This window comes from Symphodus melops, assembly GCF_947650265.1.
Source record: "Symphodus melops genome assembly, chromosome: 1".
Classification (NCBI taxonomy): domain Eukaryota; kingdom Metazoa; phylum Chordata; class Actinopteri; order Labriformes; family Labridae; genus Symphodus; species Symphodus melops.
The window spans coordinates 39654106-39673359 of NC_136691.1; the positions used below are offsets into that span (position 1 = coordinate 39654106).

The 19254-nt window shown below is 40.4% G+C and overlaps 3 protein-coding genes across 3 annotated transcripts; all 3 read left to right on the forward strand.

The window, feature by feature from the left end:
* Positions 1-22: 22 nt before the first annotated feature.
* LOC306836253 (arrestin domain-containing protein 3-like) lies at positions 23-4695 on the forward strand (the record flags this gene model as incomplete). The annotated part of the gene is made up of 6 exons (XM_079363252.1): positions 23-281; positions 400-460; positions 539-686; positions 801-897; positions 1998-2254; positions 4227-4695. The coding sequence occupies 6 exons, from the start codon at positions 23-25 to the stop codon at positions 4461-4463; spliced, it is 1059 nt and encodes a 352-aa protein (XP_079219378.1). The 3' UTR covers positions 4464-4695.
* A 375-nt stretch (positions 4696-5070) lies between these two features.
* LOC306836245 (arrestin domain-containing protein 3-like) lies at positions 5071-8910 on the forward strand. Its single transcript, XM_079363241.1, has 6 exons — positions 5071-5540; positions 5652-5712; positions 5787-5934; positions 6049-6145; positions 7345-7601; positions 8319-8910. Exons 1-6 carry the CDS (start codon positions 5282-5284, stop codon positions 8583-8585), a joined length of 1089 nt encoding a protein of 362 aa, XP_079219367.1. The 5' UTR covers positions 5071-5281; the 3' UTR covers positions 8586-8910.
* Positions 8911-9832: 922 nt separating this feature from the next.
* On the forward strand, positions 9833-11852 carry LOC306836263 (arrestin domain-containing protein 3-like; the record flags this gene model as incomplete). The annotated part of the gene is made up of 6 exons (XM_079363264.1): positions 9833-10091; positions 10196-10256; positions 10365-10536; positions 10618-10705; positions 10801-11057; positions 11552-11852. The coding sequence occupies 6 exons, from the start codon at positions 9833-9835 to the stop codon at positions 11678-11680; spliced, it is 966 nt and encodes a 321-aa protein (XP_079219390.1). The 3' UTR covers positions 11681-11852.
* Positions 11853-19254: the final 7402 nt, after the last annotated feature.

Consider the following 19254-nt stretch of genomic DNA (forward strand, 5'->3'; position numbering starts at 1 on the left):
GTTGGCTTCTTCTTTGTTAATAATGACCATAAAAAAATTCTCCATCGAATATGATGCGATCAACAGCAGGAACACGTTTACAAATGGAGATACCGTAAATGGAAGAATCATAGTGGAGGTTTCTAAGGAAACCAAAATCAAGGGACTTATTTTCATAGCGAAAGGAAAAGCTCGAGTGTGCTGGAGTGAAAGTAACGGGAAAGATCAGCATGACGTCTACAGGTCTAGCGAGAAATATTATGAAGTCCGACATCATATCTTGAGAGAAGCAAGACAAGATGGTAACGTATCAAAATATTATAATAATTTGTATCTGAAAGACTAATTCAAATGATTTTTCTACAATTGGCCATTTTAAGTTATTGGTTTAAAGATGCTTTATTTTTGATTTTCTTCAAGGCACCGAAGTCATCGGAAAAGGAAGAAATGTGTTTCCTTTTTCCTTCACAATTCCTGATAGGTGCATATTCCTTACTTAATCTGTGGTTAAGTGTTATTTCAAATTTTTCATTATTTTTTTTTCTATTCTTTTTCACAGAAAGATCCCATCGACATTTGAAGGCTCCATCGGAAGAATTGTTCACAAGTTAAAAGCAGAGTTGAAACAGTCCATGAAGCTAACTAAGAAGGCTAAACAACACTTTACATTCATATCCAAAGCAGACATGGACACCCCCGGACTTATGGTCAGATATCAATCTTATTTTAAATGACAAATGTTTATCCCTCCGTGTTGTCCACACAGAACAGAGAAATAGAAAACTACTTTCACTTGTTGCTGATGATGTCGGATCTTTTAGGACCCTCAGTATGGTTGCAAGGATAAATCTGTGAAAGTGTTTGGATCTGGAAAGGTTTCATTGGATGTTCACACCAAGCAGATGGGATACATTCAAGGTAATAAGCTCATATTAAAATGTATTTCTGCTATGAATACTTATGAAACATGGCCTCTCCCTGTGTAAAGAGGAAACAGGTCCTTCTGGTTTTACAGAATGTATACAAGATCGATAAGATAACTGTAAAACTCTACCTTTACATCCTATTACTTGTCTCTAATCCATTGCTGCACCTTAAACTATTTGAAAGTTGGGGACATCTGTAAATTATTCCCTAAAAGATGGCTGTAGAATATTTTGATGACTCCAATGTAGAGGGTAGTGGACAGGCTTGGATGTGTGGTTGGACTATATCCTGAAATAAGATGAGCTTATTTCCATATAGAAGGCATAGATAATGTGTCCAAAGCACACAATTTATCCACATGGGTGCCCTAATGGTCGGTGCTTGGTCACTTTCTCTTCTCCATAGCTTACTTGGTGCACTAGTTCGCTCCGACGAATGACGATACCCAGCTCATCCTGTCATTCCCTCCAGACAATTGAACAGAATCTTGTGATGCCTTACTGATATCTCTAAATGGATGAATGAACACCACCTTCATCTCCCCTCTATGCAACAACAGATCAATATCTAGCTTGGTAAAGCCAAAGTAATGCCCACAAACTTCACTCGCTTGTTTAAAAACAGTCTCAATATTGTGCTTTCCCACTGTGCATTGCCTGTCAGCACCTGTGTCCAATCGGACTGTTCTTTTGCACTTACTGACATTGTTTTCGTCTTTTCTAGATCCTCGCTTGTGTTGTACATCCTTTCTGATGTTTGTTGTTTTTGTTAAAAACGTCTGCTCAGTGAATGACAGAATAATCCCCGCCATCTGATGGTTCACTTTAAATGCTTTTGAAATGTTGGGGAAATAATAAGTTGGATATGTTGGATGAAATAATGAATACAGAAGGTGAAAAGAACGGTGTTGGAGAGAGATGTGTAAGAAGAATAAAAGATGAAGAGGAGGATATAGAAAAGAGAAACTGATGCTGTGTTGGACATTCAGAGCATTTCTTAAACATATCTTTTCACAAAATAAACAATCAACGACCTATCAGCTATCAACTTCTGCCTGGGTTTGATTATTGGCTTTTGTTTCTCAATTTTAGGTGAGGCTGTGCAGGTAAAGCTTGAAATCAACAACCGCTCGAGTCGTTCAGTGAAGCCCAAGTTCAGGCTGTATGAGAAAAAGAGTTTCTTTGCAGAGGGTAGGAGGAGAGTTCAAACGACTGAAATCCTTAAGGACAAAATCGAGGACATTGCACCCTCTGACAACAAGACTGTTACCAATGTGATCACCATCCCCAGCGGACTACCTCCTTCCATCCTGAACTGTGCCATCATCAAACTGGAGTACAGGCTGAAGGTAATCCTGCATGTAATTTCACAAGCTTGATTACTGTTACTATTATTACTGTCAGTATGATTACTGTCAATATTATTACTGTTACTTGTTTGTTTGTTTTTTTTTGCTACTGAAGGCCTTTTCAAGGTTATTGATTTTCGTTATCTAAAACATCAGAGCCCATACTCATAAACATTCTGAGAATTCTCTCAGAGAGCTCCTAACTTAGCTCAAAAAATGCTAGCAGCTAAATAAAGCTGAAAAGTGATTTAGTAACAGTCCTAAAGCAACTCTGAGAGAGGAAGTGACCTTTGCTAGCTATGACACATTTTTTCAGAAGCTGTGATCTTCACAAAGACCCCCGTGGGTGTCATCACATGCACAGAACTGTTACAGATGGATAGAAATTTGCACGTAAATATTTTTTGTCTATTTAGCCCAACTATGATTCATTAATATTCTTCATATAGTGTCCAAAGAACATTTCTCCATTTAACCTTTATTTAACACAAAAGATAAAAACTCATTGAGATTAACAATCTCCTTGACAAAACAAACAGCAACACCAGTAACAGAGTTTCAGACAGACAACGAGCAGCCAAACATAGAAATACAAAAATACATCAAATACATCACAAATAAATCCTTGGGCAACTAAAATACACAAATAACAGATCTTAGCAGCAAATGTTTGTCAGGGTCATCCATAAACATCAGGAAGAACATCTACCGCAGGATGTCTCTGCCTCCAAGTCATTTAATTTCCTTTTTAAAAACATCCAATGAGAGAAGTTTGTTAAGTTTCAGTTCATTTTCTTCTTGCTTGAGAAACTCGTAAGCCTGTTTGAAGTCCAGACTACTTTTAAGAGGCTTAAGAGTTTCTCAAGCTGAGGAGAAAATAGAGAAATGTATTCCAAACACTGAATGACAAATATTATTTTTCACTCATAGTTAGGCCGGACGGATTAAAACCATCAATCCATCTATGACTTTTTTCAGTGCAAAGTGAGACTTGCATGTAGACTTTCTTTCATGTGATAACTTCCACAGGTGCATCCAATCACTAATTAAAGATTTTATTTACACGCTGATCATTATATCAGCATGTGAATAAGATGCTACACAAGTGGACCTTTCTCATTTCAAACATCTTGTTGGCTACAAACTTTAAAAGTACCACTTGTAAATGATCACACAGATGCTACTTTCACAGTATTTATAATCACGTAACATTTGACTGGATTCTATGATTGACTTTTTTTTCTAATGATTTTGGATTAACCAATCACAGCCTCTGAAAAATATGTGCCATACATGGCAACATTGTCAACCACACTTCCGCACTAAGATAAAAGTTTCTGTCCCGTCCTTGTTCAGGATGCTCTAAGAATGTTCATAAATAACGCCTCGGAAACTCCTTGAAATGTTCTTGCAAGAATTGTTTAAGCTAAGTTACGAGCTCTATGAGAGGATTATCATAATGTTTGTGAATATGGGTCCATGTGCCCTGCTCATCTGCACACACAATGCATCTCAGAACATTCTGTACTTGGTATTTTTGTTTCAAATGGAGCTGCTCTGATGGAAGGCACACTTAGGATTATGAAAATACAGTTCTAGTAATGAATAAATCAAAGGACAATTAAATTTAAAAAAAATGTATGATAAAGTACTACGTTAATGAGGACTATTTTATAAATACTAATGGACTGGAAAACCTCAAGCACAGGACAATTGACAGTTACTGGCGACCTCTAGTGGAAAATAACGGAAAAATCAACTGATTGATGTAAATCTTTTCAATAATGGACAACTTTTATCTGGAAACTTTTAATCAATGACTCCCTCATTGTTGATGGTGTCCAAACAGGCATGTGATAAGCATGTCAATAATACAGCAGAAGAACAACATAATACTGCATCATAGATTTGTGGTATAAAAAGAAATGTAACATCTGAAAATCAAAAAATGATCAACATTGTTTTTTTGCAGGTCTATCTAGACATCAAATTTGCCACAGATCCAGAGATCAAACTTCCTATTGTCGTCCTCCCTGTTTTTGAGGGTTCTGCTGTTAAACAACCACCTCCTTCTTCTGCCTTTGGATTTGAGGCCTTTGGGAACCCAAACCCAGCACCCTGGGGAATGCCACCACCACAACAAGTAGCACCCAGACCTGTGGATCTCCCACCTTCATATGCAGAAGCAATGTACCCGAATCAATTCTAAATACAACTTTAATTTATCCTGGAAAACGTACAACATTGTGCATGTATAAAGTGCTACTCCCTAAAATATGTTTTCAAACTTTGATGTTTAAACACACGACACCCCTTTTTCAATCCATGTTCCACTTGAAGCTCTCTGACTGCCCTTTAGAGGAGACTGTGTAAGTATTGTAGACTATTTAATGTCCATAATTTTTGTTATCTTGTAAATTCCTTTTGTCATTGTAAACAAATAAAATATATTCCAACCTTCCCATGCATACTGAATGAGGATTATTTTCCCTTGAATACAGAATAAGAGCCCTTCAAATTCAGGAGCAGCTGACATGAACATGTTAAAGTAAGGAGTGGCTGGCTCAACCACAGTATTTGGTTTTCAGAATATGAGCATAACATTTGTGGATACATCACTCCGCCCTGGCCTTACATTGTTGAGGGATGATTTTTGACCTTTCAATTAAATATTTTACTTGACACATTAAGAAAGCATCCGATGTGACAGTCATAACAGTCTGATTAAACAGAATGCTGTACACCACCAGGTTGTTGTGATCAGTTAAAGTTAAATTCCCCCTTTTTTAGAAAGCTGTAGGGTAATGACGTTGAAAGGCTCAAGGCTTTTTCCACTCATTGTAATTGTGTATTTGTGTTGCAAATCTGTCAGCGAAGAAGTTAGAAAAACAGGTTCAGTGAGAATTGCTCCCATGGTCGGATCAAAGAAGAGCGAGGCAGTCGTATAGAGTTCACAAGGTTTGAGTTTGCTTTAGGTGCTGCAAGAGATCGAACGTTTCCATTTAGTTGGCTTCTTCTTTGTTAATAATGACCATAAAAGATTTCTCGATCGAATATGATGCGATCAACAGCAGGAACACATTTACAAATGGAGATACCGTAAATGGAAGAATCATAGTGGAGGTTTCTAAGGAAACCAAAATCCAGGGACTTATTTTCATTGCCCAAGGAGCAGCTCGGGTACGCTGGAGTGAAAATCACGGGAAACGCCACCATCGTGTGTATTGGTCTGATGAGAAATATTATGAAGTCCAACATCATATCTTGAGAGAAGCAAGACAAGATGGTAATGTATGAAAATATTATGATCATTTGTATCTGAAAGACTAATTCAAATGATTTTTCTACAATTGGCCATTTTAAGTTATTGGTTTAAAAAAGCTTTATTTTCTTCTAGGCACCGAAGTCATCGGAAAAGGAAGACATGTGTTTCCTTTTTCCTTCACAATTCCTGATAGGTGCATATTCCTCACTTAATCTGTGGTTAAGTGTTATTTCAAATTTTTCATTTTTTTTCTATTCTTTTTCACAGAAAGATCCCATCAACATTTGAAGGCTCCATCGGAAGAATTGTTCACAAGTTAAAAGCAGAGTTGAAACAGTCCATGAAGCTAACTAAGAAGGCTAAACAACACTTTACATTCATATCCAAAGCAGACATGGACACCCCCGGACTTATGGTCAGAAATCAATCTTATTTTAAATGACAAATGTTTATCCCTCAGTGTTGTCCACACAGAACAGAGAAATAGAAAACTACTTTCACTTGTTGCTGATGATGTTGGATCTTTTAGGACCCTCAGTATGGTTGCAAGGATAAATCTGTGAAAGTGTTTGGATCTGGAAAGGTTTCATTGGATGTTCACACCAAGCAGATGGGATACATTCAAGGTAATAAGCTCATATTAAAAAGGTAATTCTGCTATGAATACTTATGAAACATGGCCTCTCCCTGTGTAAAGAGGAAACAGGTCGTTCTGGTTTTACAGAATGTATGTACAACAAGATCACGTCGTTTAAAAAAAAAAGGTAAAAACTTTTCCTTGGCAATATTTTACTGTAGAGGTTAGTGGACAGGCTTGAATGTGTGGTTGAACTAGATCCTGATGCAGGATGAGTTTATTTCTATCCATGAAGCACAGTCGGCACGGATAATCACCTCTATTTTGATTGAGAGCAGTTTGAAGTCAGAACAGGGTGCAAACTCGTTGTGAGGAGTAAAAAATCCTTTTATCGATGAGCCATAGGTCTGATGGTAAATGCAGACACTCATGGATTGAGTTGATGACAAAAGCCAGGATTAGAACCATAGACCCTCAACAGTAATGCAGAAGATACCCACCCTGACACCAAGGTGCGGCTCCTAAGATGTAGTGCAAAGTGCAAACGGAGTACAGAGACTGAGACTTACAAACTGGAGGGCTAAGAGGATAATCTGGTTGCTCACTTTGTCAAGCACTGCTAAAGAGTCAAGCAGGATCAACAAACAAAAAGGTGCGGCTGCATTAGCCACGTGTTCTGTTGCAGCAAGTATGGCAGTCTCACTTAAAAGGTCTATTAGGATTCAAGAAGGTTGTTCTCGTGGAGAGAGTTGGGTAAAGACAGTGTGCTCAAGTGTTTTACAACAAAGCAGAAGGAGAGAGACAGTTATTAAAACCTGCGGGGTTTGATGAGCATGGGTTCTTTAAGAGATGGTTAACATGAAATTCTTGGTGGTTGGGGAAATAACCAGCTGGATATGTTGGGTCAGGTAAGGGCTGAGGGTCAGGGTGAGGTGCGAGGTAAACAGTGTTAGACAAAAGTGGGCTGGCACCTCTCCAACTATAGGACTGCAGTAGCTCAGTCTGTCTCAGTCAATCATGCTTGAGTATAGCACTGTTTGAATGGCCACTGTGACCGTGCCCTTAGAGTTAAAAGCCCAATGCGATAGAAGAGTAAGAAGATGAGATGAAGAGAAAGATATAAAAGAGACAAACTGGGGAAGAGTGTTGGAACATTTTTTACACATGTTTTTATTTTATGAAGTATACTTCTCCCCACTATCAACTTCTGTCTGGGTTTGAATATTGGCTTTTGTTTCTCAATTTTAGGTGAGGCTATGCAGGTGACACTTGAAATCAACAACCGCTCGAGTCGTTCAGTGAAGCCCAAGTTCACGCTGTATGAGAAAAGGAGTTTCTTTGCACAGGGTAGGAGGAGAGTTCACACAAATACGATCCTTAAGGACAAAATCGAGGATATTGAACCCTCTGACAACAAGACTGTTACCAAGGTGATCACCATCCCCAGCGAACTACCTCCTTCCATCTTGAACTGTGCCATCATCAAACTGGAGTACAGGCTGAAGGTAATCCTGCATTTTATTTCACAAGCTTGATTACTGTTGTTATATTATCACTGTTAGGATTATTGCTGTTACTGGTTTTCTGTTGCTACTGTAGGCCTTTCTAGTTGTATTGTTTTAGTTGTCTAAAACATCTGTATTTTTAGTTGGTGAATGCAGTTTTAATTTTATACCTTTCTGCTTTGAAAGGTATAAAATTATAAATAAGATCTTATATATATATATATATATATATAATAAACATCTCTTGAAGGAAAGCACAGCAGTTCACCTTGTTTCAATTGGAGCTGCTGAATAAAGACAAACTGGAGATTATGAAAACAAAGTTCTACTGATCAGTCAATCAAAGGCAAATTAAATAAGAAATGTTTGTATGATAAAGTATTATGTTAATTATCAAGACAAGGACTATTTTATAAATACCAATGGACTGGATTAACTCAAACTCAGGAAAATTGACAGTGACTGGCGCCCTCTAGTGGAAAACAACAAAATAATAAGATAGTAAGACTACGTTTTTTCAACTGATTGATATAAATCTTTTCAAATATAACAGCTAACTTTTATCTGGAGACTTTTAATCAATCACTCTCTCATTGCTGATGGTGTCCAAACAGGCACGTGATGCATATCTGATGTTAATACTGCTTCATAGTTTTGTGGTATAAAAAGAAATGTAAAATCCCCCCCCCCAAAAAAAAAAACATTGTTGTTTTGCAGGTCTATCTAGACATCAAATGTGCCACAGATCCAGAGATCAAACTTCCCATTGTCATCCTCCCTGTTTTTGAGGGTTCTGCTGTTAAACAACCACCTCCTTCTGCTGCCTTTGGATTTGAGGCCTTTGGGAACCCAAACCCAGCACCCTGGGGAATGCCACCACCACAACAAGTAGCACCCAGACCTGTGGATCTCCCACCTCCATATGCAGCAGCAGCAACATACCCGTCCTTAAATGATTATGGCAGATATGAGAATAAATTCTAAATACAACTTTGATTTACACTTACAAGATTGCACAGGTTTAAAGTGCTTCTCCCTTCAATCTGTTTTCAAACTTTGATGTTTAAACACACAACACCCCTTTTTCAATCCATGTTCCACTTGAAGCTCTCTGACTGGCCTTTAGAGGAGACTTGTTATTGTAGACTATTAAATATCCATGAAACTTTATCTTGTATAACATAAATGTCAGTCCTCAATATTATGTGATCGTGGTATACATCTTCAAATAAAATGTGAAACAAACTATTAATATCAAATGTATTAATAAATCAAATTATTTATTTACAATAAAGACTTGCAATTGTTACCTCAGTTTCCCCTTTCAGCTAATCATGTGAATCCAAGCTCCCACTCAAAACTGACTAAAATCTACCGAAGTTAGCGGCTAAGCTTTTGTTAGCAGAAGCTAAAACTGTGTCACAATATTGTTGAATCATCCATCTAGCTTTAGGTTGTTGCTGAACAATACCACAGTAGGAAGACAGTGAGTAAGCCAGCTCTTTTATTTAGCCTAATAAGGCTCCACATGCTAACTACTGTGCGGGAACGAGCTGTAAATTTGCATTGCTATCACTATCATTGAAGGGGCAATCCAACGTAACTCATGTTTTTAATAATTTCAATAATATTCCAATGTTGTATTTTTTTTAATTCAAAGTATTTTACACAAATATGAGCACCGCATAGGTTCACAAGGGTCTGTCTGAAGTTTATAATCAGAGGTCATTTTAGGGTTTGTTCTTTACATTTTAAGACAAGTTGTCTTTGTAAATAGATGTCTAAGCTGCATCAGTCCATAGGCACTTGGGTGGGGAGCTACAAATTCCTAGTTTAAGTCCTGAACCAAAGTATGGAAATGTTTCTGGTTGCAGAAGAGGAACTACACTTTCTATATTTTCACTGCCAAGGTGTCCCTGAGCAAGGCACTCTGACATCTCTTGACAACTGTTATAATCTTTCAAAGTGCATCCATGATGTCAGTCCTAACATAGCCTCGACGGGTGCCGGCTCGAGTTACCTGTGTGAAAATGACACCTGCAGCTCGTGAGCACCTGACCATGTGTGACACAGATACAGGTTCTAGAGAAGTCAGCAGCTACAGTGCATGAGCCAGCCTTATAGTAGGCCTATTAGTGTTCTTTAACGAAAGACTCTACTTCAATTCCTCGTTGGATCACCTTAAACCTAAGTTACATCCTTTTGGACGATTATTTGATGTTGTTCTTATCATGACTGTGAAGCATCTCTCTGTGGAATACAACAAGGTGAATGAACGTGGCACTTTTTCTCCTGGGGATACCCTCTCTGGAAAGGTGACAGTGGTGACGAGCAAGGAAACCAGAGTGCAGTGCTTCGTGGTGAAAGCCAAAGGAAAATCTAAGGTGATATGGTCTGAATATAAAGGACAAAACAAAGAGACCCACAGCGATAAGAAGCTCTACTTTTACTTTGAACATATTATTCTGCAGGATAAAAACAAAGGAGATGGTTGGTATTTTCTCCCTCTTGTCTTAAGATACAAGATTTAAATATAAAGAGTGTGTTGACAAATTGAAGACTGAATTTAATTGTTTCTCTGTTTTTATTTCAAGGTTCTGAAATCATTAGTCCCGGGAGAAATGTGTTTCCTTTCACCTTTGAGATTCCAAAGATGTGTGTGAGCTAATCTAACCCATATAACAATTTGAATCACCCTAATCACTTTCTTACTATAGCTGGTAGATAGAAATAACATTGCTTATTAATTTGGATTGTTTGCAGAGATATACCTTCTTCCTATGAGGGAAAATGGGGAAAAATTACATACAGTTTGCGAGCACAGCTTACTCAGTCGATCTGGAGTGTCCATAAATCAAAGACAGAGTTCCCTTTTCTGACCAAGTCAGAGTTCCCCTTTGCCTCCAAATCAGAAATGATAATCATTGGACTCAAGGTAACAGATTTTATTTTTACTATAAATAACATCAATGGCCGACAATAACATCAGACTGATATTAAGCAATTTATTTATCAGGAACAACAACATGCAACCAGGATTTCATTTCATGGCTCTGAAAAAGTTACGATGAATGTTACTTCAGAAAAAATGGGAGTTAAGCAAGGTAAGCAAACTTCCTAAGAATATAGTTGTCTCCCTTAATGGCTTCACAAGCAATATTTGTGTTTTTTCCCCTCCTCCCCTCCTATTTTTAAATAGGTGAAGCATTAGGTGTCTCTGTAGAAGTCTTTAATGAATCAGCTCGAACAGTGACTCCCCAATTCTACCTGTGTGAGGAGCATACTTTTGCTGCTAAGTCACAGAGGATAGTACACACAGACGACACTCTGTTTGGGACTGGAGACTCTGTTCCAGCACATACAAGTCGGACTATGACCAAAATAATCAGCATCCCACCTCAGCTCCATCCGACCTTCTTCAACTGCAGCATGATGAGGCTCGAGTACAGACTCAAGGTATTTTATAGCTTTTTGTTATTTTTAGTAATGATAAGATAAATTTATGTCATAATTTTTGACAAATGGCCTCCTACAAACACAAGATATATACAATATGCAAGACTGTATCAGGCAAAAAAATTAGAATGCAAGATAACTATAATGCCACCCAGTGGCTGAATGAGGGGGAGGAGTGTTAAGGGAAAGAAAGAAAGGAGGGGTTCAAGGCAACAGCCATCATGGCTTCTCTACACACAGGTGAGGAAATACTCTATTTAGAAAAGGTGTCGTATTACAGCCCAACCTGTTCTGTTGTACCACAAGCTCAAAGGACGTTGTAGTCTGAATTTCCTGGAAACTGGTGTAGTGACAGAAAGCCAGATAAAAGCAACAGTATTAAGCTGCAACATTTGTAAATACATGTGTATAAAATGACTTCAATGGGGTATTTCTAATGCATGTTGTTTGTATGAGCTGAAATATTATTTGAAGCCTTGTTTCTGTGGTTACAGGTCACTCTTGATGTTCCTCTTGCAAAAGCTGCTGAGATTAAACTTCCTCTGGTCATTTTGCTCGGTCTGCCAAAACCGCATCAACAGAAACCAAAGAGATCTATTTGGTTCAGAAAGCTTCCTGGTTAAAAGGATGAATTAGATGAATAGTAAGTGGTATGGGTGCTAATGCATGCATGTTGCTGAGACATTGCAACACTCATTGAACAACACAGAAGAACATAACATTAATGTTGTTACAGATGCTTCTTTTAAACCACGAGGCAATGTCACCTACAGTATACATGATTTCAAGGGCTAGAGGCTTTGACCACTATATTTCTCTTGTCCACTAGATGGAGGTGTGAGTCAGTGAGCAGTATACAGCAAACTATCATTTAATTTACAGTACAATCAAGTTCATGTTTTCACATGGGTCGTTGTGATCTGCTTTGAAAGGTATAAAATTATATATAAGATTAATCTTCTTTATGTTGTAATTATTATTATTTTTTGTTTGAATTAAATAAAATATGTACAAATACAAACATTACATCAAGAAAATGCTCAACTATAACTGAGGTATGTATAACATGTACATATAACATGTACTGTACTTGCGAAAAGTGAAAGCTGCTTTCCTAATAAATGATCCTCTATAATATATTACTTTCTAATTGTAATGAGTGAATGTGTAGACTCAGAGTGTTTAACTATTTAATCGATTGAGGCAGAGCTATTTTTAACTTTTTTATTCAAAAGAGGTTTACATAGCTCTGCTTTCTCTCTCTACTTCCTGATTTGTACTTGGTTTTCTTTTATACATGAGGGTTCTTATGTCTTTAAGCATCACAACGTTTTTTTAAATGAAACTTTATGAGAAGTGTCTCTTTTATTGAAATAACTCTGAAACTGAACGAAAGCTTTGAAAACGTTTTTCCACAAGTTTTTACGGGCCAAAATGTTTGGTTTTGTCTTTAACCATGCATACATACTTACTGGATGGTTTTAATTTTTGTTTCCTGAAAAGTAGCTAGTAACCTGTTACATGTTGCACAGGGCTCAAGTTGATGTGAGAACAACAGTTCATGTAGAATTACTGCTAATGCAACATGAACTGTTGTTGTTCAATCAAACAAATATCTATAACCTTAACACCCAATACTTTAGTGACAGCATTTAAAGCTGGATGTCAAAGCTTTGATCTTTGGCTGAACAACTTTTTCTTTGCAAGGAAGAATAGCACACTTAAGGAGTCATTCATCATCTCCTCCTCGTCATGACTGCTGGAAATGATTGGTCAAACCTCCCAGCAGAGAGTAAGAAATTAATCAGTATGAGCTGAGATTTCAATGTTTTGCAATTCTCACGCTCATCCTTGTCCACAGACTCATTTGGTAAGAGAGGGAAGTATTAAACAAAGGCACATTCATGATTTTAACAGTCCATATGTTGCCCAATCAGTGGTTCTTAAGTGAAACCAGGCCCATGTTCCTGACAGAGAGTCAGTGATTTCTCTCTGCCCAGGAGGGGAACATGTTGAGAGCAGTGCATTTTATGGTTTGGATCCATCCTGGAAACATTAGATCTGGCTATTGTGACACCACAGAGAGCACGCCCCAACTACCAGGAGAGAAAGACGTGGAGAAAGAGAGAGAGAGTTTGATCTGATGCAAAACTAAACAACAAACTAAGTCTTTATATTCTCCTGTTCTGCTGCACGTCTCCTTTGCACAGCTATGTGGGAAGTGAAAAATTAAACTAATGGTTACAATTAACTTGTCAACATCCGTCACTTGAGCGAGTTAGTGAACATGTTAAGATTTGAGTGGAAGTAAAAAAAAAGTGTCATATAAATAATATGCTTGGAAACACCTTCTAATGTATCAGTTACTGTAATCCATTTGATTAATGACTATGTGGTTCAATAAAGACTGACAGCTGTGACTTAACTCTGTATAATGGGAAATAAATCGTCCTATTGCTATGATTTAGAAGTTCAGGATATAAATGTGCCGTGAGTTTTCATGTGTCAGAGTACACAGTGCAGAATTAGCTCATTCTGCCTCCTACACCTGCGCAGAGATATCTACAAGCTGCAGTTTAGCTGTGTGGTTCATGTTAGTCGCTTAATGAAATAGAAACTTTCAGTGTGACGCAGAAGAGAGTGTGACAGATTCCTCTAATCCCTGAATCCTACACCTGCATGAAGACATCTCTACAGCAGCAATTTCATGTCATTTTATTCATTTTTTGGCAGCAGGCGTCGGCTTGGCTGTGCTGTAGCAAAGCCTGCCTGGTAACCAGTCTGGCTCCATGTACTGCGTGCAGGCTGTCAACCAGCCAGCTCTCTCTCTCTCTACACACACACACACCACAGCCTTGCCTAGTTTTGGAGACGGGGTAAGGAGGTGTGGCCTCTGGCACCTCCCACCTCCATAGCCAGAGTGAGTACCATGACAACCATGCAGGCCTGCTGGCGACTCCCTGTCTTCATCAGCCATGGTTGCCATGGTAACTCCCCAAAGGGGCTCCCGCAGATCAGCGGGACGGCCGTCCAGTTGACTAACCCTCTCCAGGCTGGGGAACGGCTGAAGGAGAGCATGTGTGTTAAAGCGTGTAGGATGCGTTATAGGATGGCATAGCAGAGCCTGATGAGAGAGAGAGAGAGAGAGAGAGAGAGAGAGAGAGAGAGAGAGAGAGAGAGAGAGAGAGAGAGAGAGAGAGAGAGACACCGTGCTGAAGAGGGAGAGAGAAGAAGGACGGCGACGTCAGGAGGAGATGCAGGAGACAAGTAGTCTGACCTCCTAAAGCAGCCTATCTCTGCATACATACAGATGCTAGCTCGCTGATCTGGTTAACAGTGTGAACAGCCAAGCCTTAAAGAAATACACATACTGTAATGCTTAAACCAGTCACCATCTAAATTCAACTGTCCTCTGCTCTTGGGCTTTTAAATGATTGTGTACAGAATCAATTCAAACTAATGTACTAATCGATTGCCAATAAGGGATAAAGATTACCCTCAAAATGGCATTTGTGCCATCTTTCTTATTCTTTAATCATGTCAGTAACAAGCACCACTTTTTAGTTTTAGACTGAGTGTAATAGAGCCACAGATGGCTGTGGGTCTGTGGTGCGGTTGGAGAAAAAGATGGCATCATAGGTCCGCTGGCTGTAGAGTACTGAGGGGCTTTTTCTGCTCTCTAATTACTCCAAGCTGTGTCCCCTTCAAGGCCCAGAGAAGCACACTTTTTTTTTCTCTGTGCATGAAAGAACAGGAGTATCCAAAGCTGAGCCTATGTCATATCAAATTCATTCCTTGTTCCAGATTCATAAGAATCGTTTCCCCCTTTAATGTGAACTACATGTTGTTAATGCTTTCATACCACATAAGAAAATTGGTCAAGTACATCATACGGAAGTTTTTATTTTGTAAAAGGAGAAAGATAAACTTCCCATAGTAAACAATTCTCATCTACTTTAAGTGCAGAAAAGTTTGATTCTTCTTTTTCATATAAAATGTTCTTATAATTTTAAACATATAAAAAGTGACACAAGGCAATTCTGTCAGTTTTACAGAAGGCAAGTTGCCAAAACATTCTACACTAATTCAAATAATCTACAGTTTACTTATTTTCTCTATTATACGTGCAGTTAAAATTCTATCCTAAAACTATCTCTATGTAAAGTGTGTGGCTATGTTGTGCACTTGTAGTGGTAACCTTTGGAATCACAAATAATTATACTTTTAGAAAAATCCCTTGACACAAGTTGTTCGATTACACAAAGGATATAAAAAGAAAAAAAAAAAAACATCATTTTGTATTTATTTATGAAACTCAGAGAAGCATCCTCCTCTGCATAGGTGGACGTTGCATATCTTGCAGCCAAAGACACTCTCGTGTCGCAGTCCCTTGTTGGTGCAGTTTCTGCAGCGACGGGAGCGCTCTGACATGCGCTCCAGGCGGTGTCCGTACTCTATGGGTGAATCTGCATGTCTCTTGCGTGCTGCCCGCTCCATGCCTCTTGCCCCCTGGTAGTCTCCAATCAGCTGCTGCGCCAGACGCACCCGGAAGTGACGCTGCGTAAACTGCTTGCCATTGAAGCCTGCTGGTGGTGTTCCCCCTCTACTCTCCCTCAGGATGATGTAGGCATTCACGATGCACAGATTTACATAGAACCACAGAAGGTAGCGCCACCACTTCTTACATGGCCTGCCAACCTGGTAGCAATCCCTCAGCTGGTCACACAGGTCAACGCCCCTCATATTCTCCTGGTACAACAGCAAGGGCAAAGGTCGAGGTACGCCAAAAGACAAACCTGAGCCTTCCATGCTGTCGCTCTCACCCTCTGCATCTGTCTCACGCTGCTGCCGGCTTGGACTGATACCTACAATCCCTGGGGCAGAGTTGGTAGAGAGGCAGCTGACCACCTTGACATCCCTTGTCACAGTAGCAACCAGGTTTCCACGCTGGCACTGGTAGAACTCACCCTGGGAAAGCTTTCCGACATTACGAGGGTGAAGGACCTCTGGGTAACCTTTTCTTCCTGGTTGGGTGGGCCCGCAGGCATACAGTCCATCCCTCAGCAGCCGCTGCAGGAGGGGCACTGAGGTGAAGAAGCTGTCCATGAAGATATGGTGGAACTGACCCTCTAGACCACGCACCAGGGAGGCCACTACCCTGTAGCCCAGGGTGGCTGTCGCATCATCATCACCGGGCTTTCCTATGTAGATCTTGGCCCTGTGGCAGTAACCAGAGCGGGAGTCACACATCATCCACACTCTGAGCCCCTTCCTGAGGGGCTTAGATGGCATGTACTGGGTGGGGGAGAAGCGTCCCTTCATCACAATGGCACACTTGTCTATGGTCAAACAGCGATTGGGTGTGTATGCATCCCACATGGTGCTCTCCACCAAATCAAGAAGGGGCCTGATTTTGAAGAGGGCGTCGTACCCTCGCTCACCTCTCACAGGCTCAGACTCACGGTCACACAGCTGAAGGTACTGAGTGAGTTTTTCAAAGCGCCTGGCTGTCATAGTTTTTTTAAAGCCTGCGTTTCCTATGAAAATGTCACTAGCCCAGTACATTCCAATGTCTGGAAGCTGATTGATGCCCATAAGAATGTTCAGACCAACATAAGCTCTCATCTCCCTCACATCAGTGGGATGCCAGTTGGGGTCTGATTTCCCACTCCTCCTCTGCCGATAGAGGGCGTATTTGTTTGTTTGTTCCACCATGTGTTCAAAAAGAGAATCTGGGAAGAGTATCCGGAAATAGTCACGGGTGTCAGCATCGTCCCCCAGCGAGTGCTGAGGGCCGCTGACAGCGGAGAAAGGCTCGATCGAGATTACCTGGTCAGGTTCGCCCCAGAAGTCCGGAGAAGTGCAGTCCTCGTCCAAGTCGTCTTCGAAACTGAAAAAACTCCTGCGCTCCTCCTCCTCCAAATCGGAGAAATCTATATCCGAGTCGTTCGAGTTGCTATCGGAGCAGTTAGTGGAGGTAGAATAATAACAGTCCTCTGCGTATTCCTCCTCGTCGTGCTTGAGCCCATTGCTCCCAGTGACCAGAATTATGTTGCAGCCTCCTCCTGCGATGAAGCTGGCCGCGTCTGCAGCCTCCGCCGCGGCTGCTGCTGTGCTCGTGAATCCATTCTCCCCCTCGCCGTCCTCCTCCTCCTCCTCCTCTTCCCGCACTCCGTCTTCCTCGTCCGAGCCTGGCTTTCTATACGGAATTTCAAACCACTTCACATCGGCAGAAAGATTAAGTGGAGCGTCTTGACTGTCGCACACCGTTGTACTTTCTGTGTCCGCGCTAGTTTCCAAAATAGTAAAAAGCTCTCTCCCTTTTCTTGCCGTCGCCATGTCGGGGTATTAAAGTGCCCCTGCATGAGTCTTTTATGTATATTTTTCCAACGTGGGGGAATAATCGCACAAATTGGTCATCCGAAATGAACTGATGTGCACTTAAAGGTTGCCTCCTCTCCAAAAACTTGCTGCTCGCGGACCTATGCGGCGTCTATAAGCCTGATTCTCATTGTTTCCGCTCCTGGGTTTTCTGGGCTTTGTAGCGCAGTGTGGCCGCAGACGTCAGAAGCTGCATGCATGTCCTGCTTTGTAGGGCGTTTTGCGACTGCAGCTGGTGGGGTTGCTAGTTCGCTAGGCTGGCAGATGGCCGCTTGCTGTTCTAATGCCCGCTGGCATTCAGCACTATCAATAAGCCGGATACCCATCTCTGAGGCCGCGGAGATACAGAAACCACTGCGTAAAATCCAAACATCAAAACCATACACTGTCAATCATTTGTCTTACTGACACATGCGAATGTGAAAACTTTTGAGCAGGCTTTCCACTGTAGACAGCTGCAAAACTGTAGCCTGAATAATCATCTCTACCCCAAGATAGAATGTTTAAAGTTAATTAAAAGTTTTTTTTTTATGCATTCATAATGAACAAATGCGTAAAAGGCACGCAACGTGATTAAAAAGCAATGACAGATGTCTCCACATCACAGGACTCAGTTTCCCCCTTTTGCAAAAGAGACTTCACACTGAACTCGGGCTTGTTCATTCATAAACATGCTTCTTCACTCTGACAGGTTCTTACATGATTCTGAAGCCCTATAGGCTATTGTGGAAGTAGGGACCTCCCTCTATTTTCTGAATGTGGGCTGATACTCCTTTTTTTTATCACAGAACTGAGGGTGAGGAGATTTCCCAGATGAACTTGATTGATCATCTGCTGGTTGTGCCTGCAGATGCAAAAGATATTCAGCATAACAGTCTGACTTTAAGTTTTTCACCAAAAACATCCAATGTGTCACCAGAAAATGGAAAGTGGTCAGCCTGAAACATTCATCTTAACATATCCCCATAACATTGTTTATGATTCAGAATTCTATTCAGCATTTTTTACAAGACATTTTTGCATGTATAACGTATGGTGACATTTTAAATGACACAATTATTTTTCCCCTTCTCTTTTCAGCAGGTTTCCCCCTCAAGTGATCCCTGTTATCAGTAACAGGAGATTTATAAAGTCTCTTTGATGCATCATGTCTTAATATACTGATCCTCTGATTTATATATTTCTAACATATCAATGTTATAACAAAGGGAATACTTGTGAGATTTATACAATTTTTAATAACCTTTTATAATCTGCCCATGTGGTCAGTTTCACAACAGCAATAAAATAGAACAAGATCTCTGATTTTGACTCATCAGGTTGTGAATTCCGTGTCTGCTTGGGTGGAGACCAGTTAGGTCATGTCTTCTCGTATGGGGGGGATGGGCTACAGGAAGGGTCCTTCCTAAATTCTTTTAGCTGTGGCCTGAGTCTGCATGGCTGGCTGAGCACTGGTTTGCTGCCCCTGGGCCCTGCAGCTGAGGCACAATTTATGCGTCCTTCCTCACTCGCTTATTGCACAGATCCTTGTAGTCTCTGTGGTATCATATTGCCTCTCTGCGCTTTAGGCCTTATTGCTGTTAGTATCTGCAGAGAAGGCAGTGGAGCAGTGCTAGTAGTATAGACTGGGAACCAGTGTGTTTGAAAAACAGTGGAAAATGAGAGAGGCTGTGGACCTCCGATATCCAGCCCAAAAATAGAAGTAAGAGTGAAAAAATGGCTCACTCTAGCATTTCCAGGCCCCTGGAGCAGAGTGCTGCAGTAGACCCCTCTGAGACTCCCGTGGTGGGGTGGAGAGACGTCGACCAATGGGGGC

Excerpts from the sequence above, each read along its gene's own strand:
- LOC306836245 (XM_079363241.1), top strand. The coding sequence starts at position 5,282 with ATGACCATAAAAGATTTCTCGATCGAATATGATGCGATCAACAGCAGG. Across the intron at positions 5,541-5,651 it reads GAGAGAAGCAAGACAAGATG|GCACCGAAGTCATCGGAAAA; the intron begins GTAATGTATGAA and ends ATTTTCTTCTAG. Across the intron at positions 5,935-6,048 it reads TGGACACCCCCGGACTTATG|GACCCTCAGTATGGTTGCAA; the intron begins GTCAGAAATCAA and ends TGGATCTTTTAG.